The sequence below is a fragment of the Poromitra crassiceps genome (assembly GCF_964638095.1).
Source record: "Poromitra crassiceps genome assembly, chromosome: 19".
In the NCBI taxonomy this organism is placed as follows: Eukaryota; Metazoa; Chordata; class Actinopteri; order Beryciformes; family Melamphaidae; genus Poromitra; species Poromitra crassiceps.
The window spans coordinates 4,938,518-4,950,995 of NC_139646.1; the positions used below are offsets into that span (position 1 = coordinate 4,938,518).

The 12,478-nt window shown below is 45.5% G+C and overlaps 1 protein-coding gene across 1 annotated transcript in view; it reads right to left on the minus strand.

Moving 5' to 3' along the window:
* Positions 1 to 116: 116 nt before the first annotated feature.
* LOC310793563 (pre-B-cell leukemia transcription factor 1-like) overlaps positions 117 to 12,478 on the minus strand; it is a 27,833-nt gene continuing 15,471 nt past the window's right edge. The window contains exons 3-8 of the mRNA XM_083655377.1: positions 9,249 to 9,493; positions 5,116 to 5,306; positions 4,812 to 4,947; positions 3,950 to 4,106; positions 1,713 to 1,786; positions 117 to 563 (exon numbers count right to left, since the gene is read on the minus strand). Coding sequence (XP_083511503.1) covers positions 1,743 to 1,786; positions 3,950 to 4,106; positions 4,812 to 4,947; positions 5,116 to 5,306; positions 9,249 to 9,493 — 773 coding nt within the window. The 3' untranslated portion in view covers positions 117 to 563; positions 1,713 to 1,742. The remainder of the gene's footprint in view (positions 564 to 1,712; positions 1,787 to 3,949; positions 4,107 to 4,811; positions 4,948 to 5,115; positions 5,307 to 9,248; positions 9,494 to 12,478) is intronic.

Consider the following 12,478-nt stretch of genomic DNA (forward strand, 5'->3'; position numbering starts at 1 on the left):
GGGAGTGGTGGTGGTGGAGGTCGGAGGAGACTGTTGTGGGAGAGTGGTGGTGGGTGGAGGTCGGAGGAGACTGTTGTGGGGGAGTGGTGGTGGTGGAGGTCGGAGGAGACTGTTGTGGGAGAGTGGTGGTGGGTGGAGGTCGGAGGAGACTGTTGTGGGGGAGTGGTGGTGGTGGAGGTCGGAGGAGACTGTTGTGGGGGAGTGGTGGTGGTGGAGGTCGGAGGAGACTGTTGTGGGAGAGTGGTGGTGGTGGAGGTCGGAGGAGACTGTTGTGGGAGAGTGGTGGTGGTGGAGGTCGGAGGAGACTGTTGTGGGGGAGTGGTGGTGGTGGAGGTCGGCGTTAAAGACAAACAGACAAGAGGAGTGGTGGCATTTTGGGAGCTGCGGGAGAAGCCGTCTGTGGCTCGGCTTGAGGTCTGACTACAGGTTGGACTTGTGTTAGTCTGAGGAGTCGGACGTCGAGGGAGGGGGTGTGGATGACTCAGTTGGAGGTGTAAGAGTGCACACTCCCTGGTGCCCTGTGGGGGGGGGGGGTCAGCGCTGTCCTGCCAGCCATCATCGACCTGGAGAGAGAGAGAGAGAGAGAGAAGGAGAGAGAGAGAGGGAGAGAGAGAGAGAGATTGCTTCAAGCTGCTTTGTTTACTTCTACTTCAGTCAGGGATTTCAGGTGAAGTGCATACCGTACATTTTTTTGCTTTCTAGAAAGAAGCCCTTCTTCTTTGATTCAGAGAGCTGACACCAAAACCTGTTGTTTACTGTTAATATTTTAGATCATTGGACTTTTTTTTTTCTGCTACTAAACTTCCAATGAAGCCGCTGCTCTGGAGGTATCTTGAGCTGATGTCACGTTGTCGCGTTTGACCATTATGTTCAGCATGACATCATGATGATGTCATCTACATTTGGCCAGCTATTCATGGGAATAAGAAAAATACAACGCCCAACAACAAAACGGGGCCCTGAAATGCAAAGGTTTTGTTTTTACCGTTTTAATTTGTTTTAGTCGTTTTCCCTAGTTTGGATTTTTTTTTGAGGTGGGCTTGTATGAGCTACTTGCCGACAGTCAGTGTACTACATGCAGTAGAATTCAGCTGGTGTGGTCCCAGTTTGGAGAAATAGAATAGAAACCGGCTGCGTCAGGGAATTATTATAACTGCCTATTGTTGTGAACAGAACAGCGTCACGAGCAAAAACATTAAAACATAAATAATAAAAAAAGAAGGGGGAAAAAACATTAAGTGCTTCCATACTGCTCATCTGGTGTAATCCAAGTGTCCACAAGCCCTGAGATGCCAAGTTGACTTGAAAAGACGTCATTTACACCCTGTTTTTAGCGTACATGTTCACTGTAGCAGGCTACAGTAATTGCAGCAGACATTCTTGCTCCTTCTTTCTTCCTACGGCAAACAGTGAAGACGTCAGCTAAAAACAGGGTGTACATCTTTTCAAGTCAACTTTGCATCTGAGGGCTTGTGGAGACTTGGCATGTACCTCATACAACCCCGCATCAACAAATCTGAACTATCCCTTTAATGCTCAACAAGAGGGGCAATGTGGTGCAGCATCGTCTGTAAAGACAGAAACTACATCAATAGGGTCCACAAAAGGTGTGTGTACCGTACATCACACTACCACAGGGAGAACCTGTTACCATGGCTACTCTCTGGGTGAGTGTGTTACTATAGCAACAGTGTGTAACCATGGCTACTCACATGAAGACAGTGAGGGGGGAAGAGACTTCCTCATAACCTCCCCTCAGGTGTGTAACACGGGGCTGGGTATCCTCCTGAGGGGTGAACAGGGGACACGTTATATGGACAGATGCCACACACACACGCATGCATGCACGCACGTGTGCACACACACATACACATGCACACACACATACACATGCACACACGCATGCACGCACGCACGCACGTGCACACACACGCACGCACGCACGCACGTGTGCACACACACATACACATGCACACACACATACACATGCACACACGCATGCACGCACACACGCACGTGCACACACACGCACGCACGCACGCACGTGTGCACACACACATACACATGCACACACACGCATGCACGCACGCATGTGCACACACACGCATGCACGTGCACACACACGCATGCATGCATGCACGCACATGTGCACACACACATACACATGCGCACACGCATACACGTGCACACACACGGGTGCGCCACACACGCTTTAAACACACAACAAAATGCTCAAAGAAATCAAACACAACACAAAGAGGGGAAAGAACTTGAATAACTCTAAGGGCCCACACATTGATTATATTAATAATATATATAATAATATATATTAATGCCATTGCAGCGGATGGATGGAGGGACATTTGAGGGTGCCAAAAACACTGAGTTGCAATATGAAGAGCCTCCTTCCTGCCTTTGAATATGTTTTTATTTGGCATCGCTGCAAAGGTGAATTTCTCCTTCACTTGAGAGCAACATACTGCGTTGTCAGACGAAACACCGAGGTCACCGGAGCACTTGGAAGTGACTTTCACCCAGTTAGCTCCCTCCTACTTCGGTCTAAATCATGGTGTTCTTTCTGGGCTTACTGTGTGTGACCTGTAGCAAAGTCACACACAAAAAGGGGAACCTAAAAGTTCAAAGCAGACTGAGAAAGAGTTTGATGACAAATTTTGAAAGTCTGCTGAAATAACATATTTTAAGGGGCAATTATTCACCACTCGAGACTAGAACTAGATCTTCATTGTAGTCGGGTTAGACCTCCTCCTGTGTGTGACTATCACCAAGGTGAACCACCTCAGTAGATCAGCATCAGGGAACAACCCTGCCCTTGTGTAGAACAGTTGATGTGACTGTCCTAGACAAGGACAGCGGGTAGCTGTACAAAATAGTAAATGAATAGAAAATAGCTTTCGACCTAAATTAATTTGGAGACTGTGATTTATAAAACGCTGAACACCACCTGGCAAAAAAAAGGACAGTTGCTGGTAGGAAGGAGGAATTGGGATTCTACTGTGTGAGGTCAGTCTATTTGACGAGGCCAGGAAGAGTATGGAGCAGATCAAACCACACCCACCCAATCAAACCACACCCACCCATCAGGCCACACCCACCCAGCAGGCCACACCCACACAGCAGGCCACACCCACCCAGCAGGCCAGAAGAATGAAGCCAGAGGCATTGAGACAACAGAGCTGTTCCCTCACACCTCTAGCCTGGTAAACCAGACGCTCACATCAACTCACATTTCTTTTCCTTCTACCAGACCTCTTTGCAGTGGGCAGAAGTTGGGCAGGTGTACTTGCCTTGACAGACAACTCCTTCAGCCAATCAGCGTTGGATCCAGTCAAACCCAAATCCACTCGGGAGAACGGCGAAAACACATTTTCCGCCGAGAAACTCCACTGTTGCGGCGATACTCCTGTACTTGCTTAATTGTTGTTATTGAGTCTATTTCTGCAATAACTGCACTTTATGGCTGTTTAAACTCGACGAACGTTGAAATGACTGCTCGGAGCCGGACAGGCACGGAGGCAGCCATTACTGTTTAGCCAGCGGCGTTCCTGATTGGCCGGTTATGATGTCAATTACGAGGCGGATGGCTGATTGGCTAGAGCACTGTGCAACTTCTGCAAACGCCCTCCCAGGACTGGAGGCCAGACGGTGTGGTAGAATGAAATGAAATGTGAGGTCACGTGACCGGCTGCTTTACCAGGCTAATATTCAGCCAATCAGGAGAAAGGGCGCTGGAGCGAGGAGCAGGTGATTTATAGACCCGTGCCCAGGGGAAAGGACTCAGATTTTGGATTTATACATTGGCAGAGGAGGGCACGATATCTCGAATTGTGTGTGTGTGTGTGTGTGTGTGTGTGTGTGTGTGTGTGCGTGCGCGTGTGTGTGTGTGTGTGTGTGTGTGTGTGTGTGTGTGTGTGCGCGTGCGTGTGTGTACCTGAGTTTGGTGTGGCTGGGGAGTTGGCTTGGCTAGCCTGCGAAGAGACACTGGCTGCATCCACAGCTGTCTTCATAGCATACAGGTTAGCCTCCTCCTGGAACTTCCCAATGTTCTTCTTATACCGAATCCTTTTATTACCAAACCAGTTAGACACCTGAGAGAGAGAGAGAGAGAGAGAGAGAGAGGAATGGAAAATAGATATATAGATAGAGATAGATAGATAGATAGATAGATAGATAGATAGATAGATAGATAGATAGATAGATAGATAGATAGATAGATAGATAGAGATAGAGAGATAGATAGATAGAGATAGATAGATAGAGATAGATAGATAGATAGAGATAGATAGATAGAGATAGATAGATAGATAGATAGATAGAGATAGATAGATAGATAGATAGATAGATAGAGATAGATAGATAGATAGATAGATAGATAGAGATAGATAGAGATAGATAGATAGATAGATAGATAGATAGAGATAGATAGATAGATAGATAGATAGATAGATAGATAGATAGATATATAGATAGATAGATAGATAGATAGATAGATAGATAGATAGAGATAGATAGATAGAGATAGATAGATAGATAGATAGATAGATAGAGATAGATAGATAGATAGATAGAGATAGATAGATAGATACCGTAGATAGATAGATAGATAGATAGATAGATAGATAGATAGATAGATAGATAGATAGATAGATAGATAGAGATAGATAGATAGATAGATAGATAGATAGATAGATAGATAGATAGATATTTATTTATTGGATGGACCCCAGGGTGTTTGGCTGTGTGCTGAACCCCATCTGACCCTTGACCCTTTGAGCGCAGGGTGCTGACCTCACCTGAGAGACAGTGATGGAACACTTCTTGGCCAGCTCCTCCTTGGCCTCCTCGCTGGGGTAGGGGTTGGCCAGGTGGGAGTAGAAATACTCATTCAGCACCTCCGTCGCCTGCTTGTTGAAATTCCGACGCTTCCGCCTGCCAAGCGGAGAGGGAGATGATTGCATCAGTAAACTCTCAGACAGGAGCAGACACATTTCTCAGTAAAGTTGCTGTCGCTGTCAAGACAGAGAGACTGACAGATGAGAAGTCAGAGAGACGGGGAGAGAAAAACACAAACAAGACGACGACAGACACAAAACCCACCTGGCATCCAGGAACCTGGAGCGCAGGATCATGACAGCTTCGCAGGTGCTCTGCTTCAGCTGCATCTGGATGGAGCTGAACTTGCGGTGGATGATCCCCACCATGCGCTCGATCTCTTTGGGCGAGATGGGCCGCGTGCGGGACTGCTCCCTCAGCAGGTTCATCACATGGTTGGTGAACTCACTGCAAGCCTGCATGGGAGGAGGGAGGGGGGAGAGAGAGAGGTGAGAGAGAGAGAGCGACACAGAGAGACAGAGAGCAACAGCAGTTGTTGCCGTGGTAGTGGTGCCAGCTTTTCTCTGGCATGCCGAAACCAAACATTAGCCTCTCTTCTAAACGTGACCTGTGGATCATAGCCATAGAATCGGGTCCGACTATCCCCCCACCACAGGTACCCTGCTACTAGGCATGACTCGATAAACCACTTACGGTAATCACTTTCTAAACGTGGGGAGAAGCTCCGGCGTGGTAGACTACACTGCAGAGGAAAGGTACAGAATAGTCTGGACACGCCGCTTTTGGCCAAACCAAAGGAAACAGGAAACAAAGTGCGCCAAAAAAAATCGTCCTTGTTGCCGTTAGCTTGACGCGGCGGCGAGGTTATGTTAGCTAGAGCCTGATAAAAAAAAAAAGCTTCGGTACGTCCATCTTTTGTTTTGTTGTTTGATTTTTGTTTGATTTTTGTTTGGTTATGAGTAGGAGCTCACTGCAGGTTTAGAAACAGCTAGAAACAGGATTGTTCAGGTCCTCAGTTCTGATTGGCTGATTCACGTGATGGGGCGTAGTGCTGCCGGAGCGCACTGGAACGACGCTCCGCTCATACACGTTTTATTATTAAGAAGATACAATCATCACTAAAGCATAATGTCATGCAAGAGAACCAATCAAAATAAACAAAATGGATAAAGTTGTCATATTGACATTTAAGGTGTGTTGATTGATCCCCGGCGTCAAGTAATGGTCTTCCGCGGTGTTCCCTCATCGGTCTAAATCTGTCTATTGAGTTTGCAAGGTTAAGGACCAGACTTTTTTTAATCACCCGACTGTCCTTATCTGGTGAGATAATACACTGAAAGCCCTTGGATTGAAATTGTATTCCTCCTATTCGCAGCCAGGGCTATTATATCAACGTTTGATGTGATTTCAGTTGCTATTGATAGAAAATATATACACGGGCAGATATGGAACAGGACTCGCTATCTGCCCTGTTGTTCGACTTCCTGTTATAGTTATTATGATTTAATGAGACGCGCTGCAGGATAACTGGGGTCGCTGATAGTTGGCTCTATTCTACATGGACACATATCACTGGTCATCAGTGTCATTTTAATCCAATCACAATGATACAGGTGAAATATGGCTGATGATATTGATCGATCGCTGAAGTTTTATTTAGCTGTGGCTCCTCCATTATGCGTGACTGCAAGCCAACTTCTCTTCAACCTACACAAAACGATGAGAACGCTTCTCAACGGCTTCTTAAGAGATGTGCTGAGATGAACGCCGTCAATCATGTTTTCATTTTTGTCAAGGTGCGCTGTCACCACTCTTTTCATATTCATATCGTCATGTTGAGACTCAACATGGAACTAATTATGAAGTCAGTATAACATTTGATCGTGTGGTCAGTTATAGCTGACTAATGTATATAAACCTGCCACCGTCATTACGTGCACGCGTGCGTCACAGGTGTACTCCGGTACCTAAACAAATAGCACTACACACCCCTGCCTGGGGGTAGATATTGTCCTGCGGGCCCCAGTCCACAATTGTTGATTGGTGGCCAGAGCGATGACATCATTGTCATCATTGTCGATTGGTGGCCACAGCGATGACATCATTGTCATCATTGTCGATTGGTGGCCAGAGCGATGACATCATTGTCATCATTGTGATTGGTGGCCAAACACAATCCAGTTCCTGACAAATGCACACCTGTGTGACCGAATCAGTTTGAATTGAAATATCAATATGCTAACCCCAAATCACCACGCATACCAATACTACAGCCATATTGCTTAGCAGAAGAATAACTATTATTTAATGTTCAAATAAAAAGTTGTGTTATTTTGAATTACAATGGGGTGTTATACCACTGTGTTATATTGACAGCACTTCTTTAGCTGTTCGAACTAACATACCTGTTCGTATTTCTCCACTTCGGAGTGGTAGATCTGTCGTATCTGGGCTAGCTTGGCTCTGTAGTCTGAATGAACTAACATACCTGTTCGTATTTCTCCAGTTTGGAGTGGAAGATCTGTCGTATCTTGGCTAGCTTGGCTCTGTAGTCTGAATGAACTAACATACCTGTTCGTATTTTTCCAGTTCGGAGTGGTAGATCTGTCGTATCTGGGCTAGCTTGGCTCTGTAGTCTGAATGAACTAACATACCTGTTCGTATTTCTCCAGTTCGGAGTGGAAGATCTGTCGTATCTGGGCTAGCTTGGCTCTGTAGTCTGAATGAACTAACATACCTGTTCGTATTTTTCCAGTTCGGAGTGGTAGATCTGTCGTATCTGGGCTAGCTTGGCTCTGTAGTCTGAATGAACTAACATACCTGTTCGTATTTCTCCAGTTCGGAGTGGAAGATCTGTCGTATCTGGGCTAGCTTGGCTCTGTAGTCTGAATGAACTAACATACCTGTTCGTATTTCTCCAGTTCGGAGTGGAAGATCTGTCGTATCTGGGCTAGCTTGGCTCTGTAGTCTGAATGAACTAACATACCTGTTTGTATTTATCCAGTTCGGAGTGGTAGATCTGTCGTACCTGGGCTAGCTTGGCTCTGTAGTCTGAATGAACTAACATACCTGTTCGTATTTCTCCACTTCGGAGTGGTAGATCTGTCCTATCTGGGCTAGCTTGGCTCTGTAGTCTGAATGAACTAACATACCTGTTCGTATTTCTCCAGTTCGGAGTGGTAGATCTGTTGTATCTGGGCTAGCTTGGCTCTGTAGTCTGAATGAACTAACATACCTGTTCGTATTTCTCCAGTTCGGAGTGGAAGATCTGTCGTATCTGGGCTAGCTTGGCTCTGTAGTCTGAATGAACTAACATACCTGTTCGTATTTCTCCACTTCGGAGTGGAAGATCTGTCGTATCTGGGCTAGCTTGGCTCTGTAGTCTGAATGAACTAACATACCTGTTCGTATTTCTCCAGTTCGGAGTGGTAGATCTGTCGTATCTGGGCTAGCTTGGCTCTGTAGTCTGAATGAACTAACATACCTGTTCGTATTTCTCCAGTTCGGAGTGGAAGATCTGTCGTATCTGGGCTAGCTTGGCTCTGTAGTCTGAATGAACTAACATACCTGTTCATATTTCTCCAGTTCGGAGTGGAAGATCTGTCGTATCTGGGCTAGCTTGGCTCTGAAGTCTGAATGAACTAACATACCTGTTCGTATTTCTCCAGTTCGGAGTGGAAGATCTGTCGTATCTGGGCTAGCTTGGCTGTGTAGTCTGAATGAACTAACATACCTGTTCGTATTTCTCCAGTTCGGAGTGGTAGATCTGTCGTATCTGGGCTAGCTTGGCTCTGTAGTCTGAATGAACTAACATACCTGTTCGTATTTCTCCTGTTCGGAGTGGTAGATCTGTCGTATCTGGGCTAGCTTGGCTCTGTAGTCTGAATGAACTAACATACCTGTTCGTATTTCTCCAGTTTGGAGTGGAAGATCTGTCGTATCTGGGCTAGCTTGGCTCTGTAGTCTGAATGAACTAACATACCTGTTCGTATTTCTCCACTTCGGAGTGGTAGATCTGTCGTATCTGGGCTAGCTTGGCTCTGTAGTCTGAATGAACTAACATACCTGTTCGTATTTCTCCAGTTCGGAGTGGTAGATCTGTCGTATCTGGGCTAGCTTGGCTCTGTAGTCTGAATGAACTAACATACCTGTTCGTATTTCTCCAGTACGGAGTGGTAGATCTGTCGTATCTGGGCTAGCTTGGCTCTGTAGTCTGAATGAACTAACATACCTGTTTGTATTTCTCCAGTTTGGAGTGGTAGATCTGTCGTATCTGGGCTAGCTTGGCTCTGTAGTCTGAATGAACTAACATACCTGTTCGTATTTCTCCAGTTCGGAGTGGAAGATCTGTCGTATCTGGGCTAGCTTGGCTCTGTAGTCTGAATGAACTAACATACCTGTTCGTATTTCTCCAGTTCGGAGTGGAAGATCTGTCGTATCTGGGCTAGCTTGGCTCTGTAGTCTGAATGCTCTATGTTCCCATTGTCAGGTGACCCTCCGGCTGCCGCGGCCACTGCCGCCGCCGCTGCAGAGGCTGCGCCTTTCTCTGGCCCCGACACGCCCTCTGCTAACAGCATGTTGTCCAGTCGCATGATCTGTGGGTCTGGAGGATCCTCTTCCTGGATGCCTCGGATACTGAGGACTGTGGATGTGGGAGGAGAGAAGGAGAGAAACCTGTCATGTGGTGCAGTCAAAGTCAAGTCAAAGACACAATATTAGCCTAACAATATTAGCCTTAGCAGCATTATGTTTATTGAACATACTACCAGGAGGTTTTGGAATCTACTTGGATCACATCTTCCCATATTTCTCGATAAATGGCTGCGGGAGGATTCAGTAGAGAGACAGGTAGAAGGGCGGTAAGAGTTGAGGGGAAAGGGAGATAGAATAGCAACGTTCAAAAAAATCACTACAAGAGTGAAGGTAGCAGCAGGTGAAGGTGTCCTAATTGATTGTAAGGAAGTACCTCCCCCTACACAGGTGGGATGATTGTTTCTGTTTTTACCTGCATTTTAAAAAGGAGGCTAATCCTACCACTCTGTATGATGCTCTGATGAAGGCACATATGCCGAAACGCCCTCAATCAAAAAAGAAAATGGAAATCTGAAGTCTTGCATCTCAATTTTTGGAGTGCTGCTACCTTCACTCTTGTAGTGATTTTTTTGATACTTATTCCAGTAGCTGAGCACCCACAGCCAAGGAGGCAATTTGAGGAAGCGCACCTGCTTTACATCTCAGAATAGCAACGTTGTATGTCCTTTGTATGTAATGCTGTAACCTGCATTCAGGATGTGTCAGACAGAATCAATAATATCAGTAGTGGAGGAAGGCGATCTTTATACACACAACCTGTTCATGTTCAGTCAAACTTCTACCCGCATGTCCAAAAACGGTGTAATACCTGCTGACCAATCGTCTAGGAGCTTTAATACCTGCTGACCAATCGTCTACGAGCTTCTTGTCAAAAATAGTGGTTTGACCGGTGAGAAGAACATCTAACAAACCTAGGTGTTTTCTCAGGTTGGCCAATGTTTCAAACAGAGTTTGAGACTCTGCAAGCAAGCACAGACAGTTACATTATGCTACTTGCCATGGCCAATTTCAAAGATAGCATGTTTACGTCAATATATTAAGACAAAAGTTACGCCCCACAGCAAAATGAACGTATAACTTTGATCAAATCTATTGCACTGAATAACATTAGGCCTAATCATGAATATGCCTGTCTATTAGTGACTGACTGCACAATCTAGCATAGTCTGACTTTAGACTGGCACTTGTCACCACAGGTCCTCCAGTAACAGTTGTATTGTCTGATTTTTATGCTTTTAACTCTGTGGCACTCTGAGATTCTTTGTGAATGAAAAGTGCACTACAAATAAAATCACTACCGTACTACTACTACTACTACTACTACTACTACTACTGACCATGCCAGTGTGTTATACTGTTTTCCAGTAATTAAATGTTGCAAATATTCCTAGAATTAAAAAGTAACAAAATACGCAATAGCGCTGTACCCAATCAATGATGGTCAAATCAAAGAATGAAAGAAAACAATGTAATTTGACAATGTTGTTAGACAAAGTGTTTGTTTTGTTATTTGTTTTCACAATTTTAAATAGAATACTTATTACTTGTATACTTGTGTTTAGAATACTTATCTGTCACATACTGCATGCTGCTGCTGCAGCAGCAGCAGCAGTCGAGTACAGTACTTACTGTTTGAACTGTGTGTACACTTTTCAGTACAGAACAATGTGGTTCCCTCGTTAGCCAGCAGAGGGCACTATCTCACAATACAGAACCAACAAGAAGAGGCACATTTCCAGACTGCATTTAGATTCTCTCTCTTCATTTTGTTCTTTCCTTCTAACTTTTTCTTGACGTCGCTCATTAGGGTGTCCTTCAGCAAAGACAAAGTAAAGTTATTATCCCGGGAAAAAAAATGCTCCATTTCCAGAGCCATCTCAACAAAGTCAATGATTATCTGCCAGGCACTCAGCCCAGTCGCAAAAACAAGCACCCAGCTTTCTAATCTCATACGACCTAGACACTGGCTCGGCCCAGTCTATTCCTAGACAACATGTGACAATGGCCACTAATTGCCTTCATGATGCAATGTTGTTGCTGAACATTTTAGAACAACCTACAAAGAAGTAACTTTTAGTGGCATCATCAAAGCAACTTCAGGGATTAAATAAAATGTCCAGTCTGTGCAATTATGCAGAGATCGGACAGGACGAGAAGAGACACTTTCAGAGAAACCATAGCAGTGCGGGAGGGAGGGGGCAGTCTGACCATACACACCGGATGGCGTAAGAAACTTAGCCATAGCTCTGTTGGTGTGCCTGTGTTTGATGGGGGGGGGGGGGGTTTAAGAAGATCAAGTCTAAGTAAGTAGCGTCTGTTAGTCTATGCACTGGGGCTGGCGACACGCACATTGTGAACAGATGAGAGAGACAGAAAGAGAAAGACAGGGAGGGAGACAGAGATAGAGAGAGGGGAATGAGAGAGAGAGAGAGAGAGAGGATGAATAGAAAGAAAAACACTAGCTGTTGCTATGGTAGTGATGCCAGCTTTCCCTGGCATCCCCAAGCAAAACACACACGCACACACGCACGCACGCACTCGCACGCATACACACACACACACACACACACACACGCACACACACACACACACACACACACACACACACACACACACACAGCCGTTAATTAACGCTGGCTCTTAAGGAGCTACTAAAGACCCTGTGAAAAATGAATGCTCATTTGAGAGGTCATTAATTTGCACAGTTATGCAAATTAGGTGGCAATTACTGCGTAGTTCCAGGGATCGTCTCACATTCATAATCCCACAACGAGGGCTATGACAGCCTCCGCATCTGGCTAAGCGCCACAACAACCTACAGCGAACACACACACACACACACACACACACACGCACGCACACACACACACACACACACACACACACACACACACACACACACACACACACACACACACACTTATGAACAATAACACTCAATGTGATCACCTCTAATTTTACCCATGTACCCAACACTCAGTGACCCCCCAACCCACATTAAGGCAGGGAGGGCATTGCATCCTAGCCCCTATGG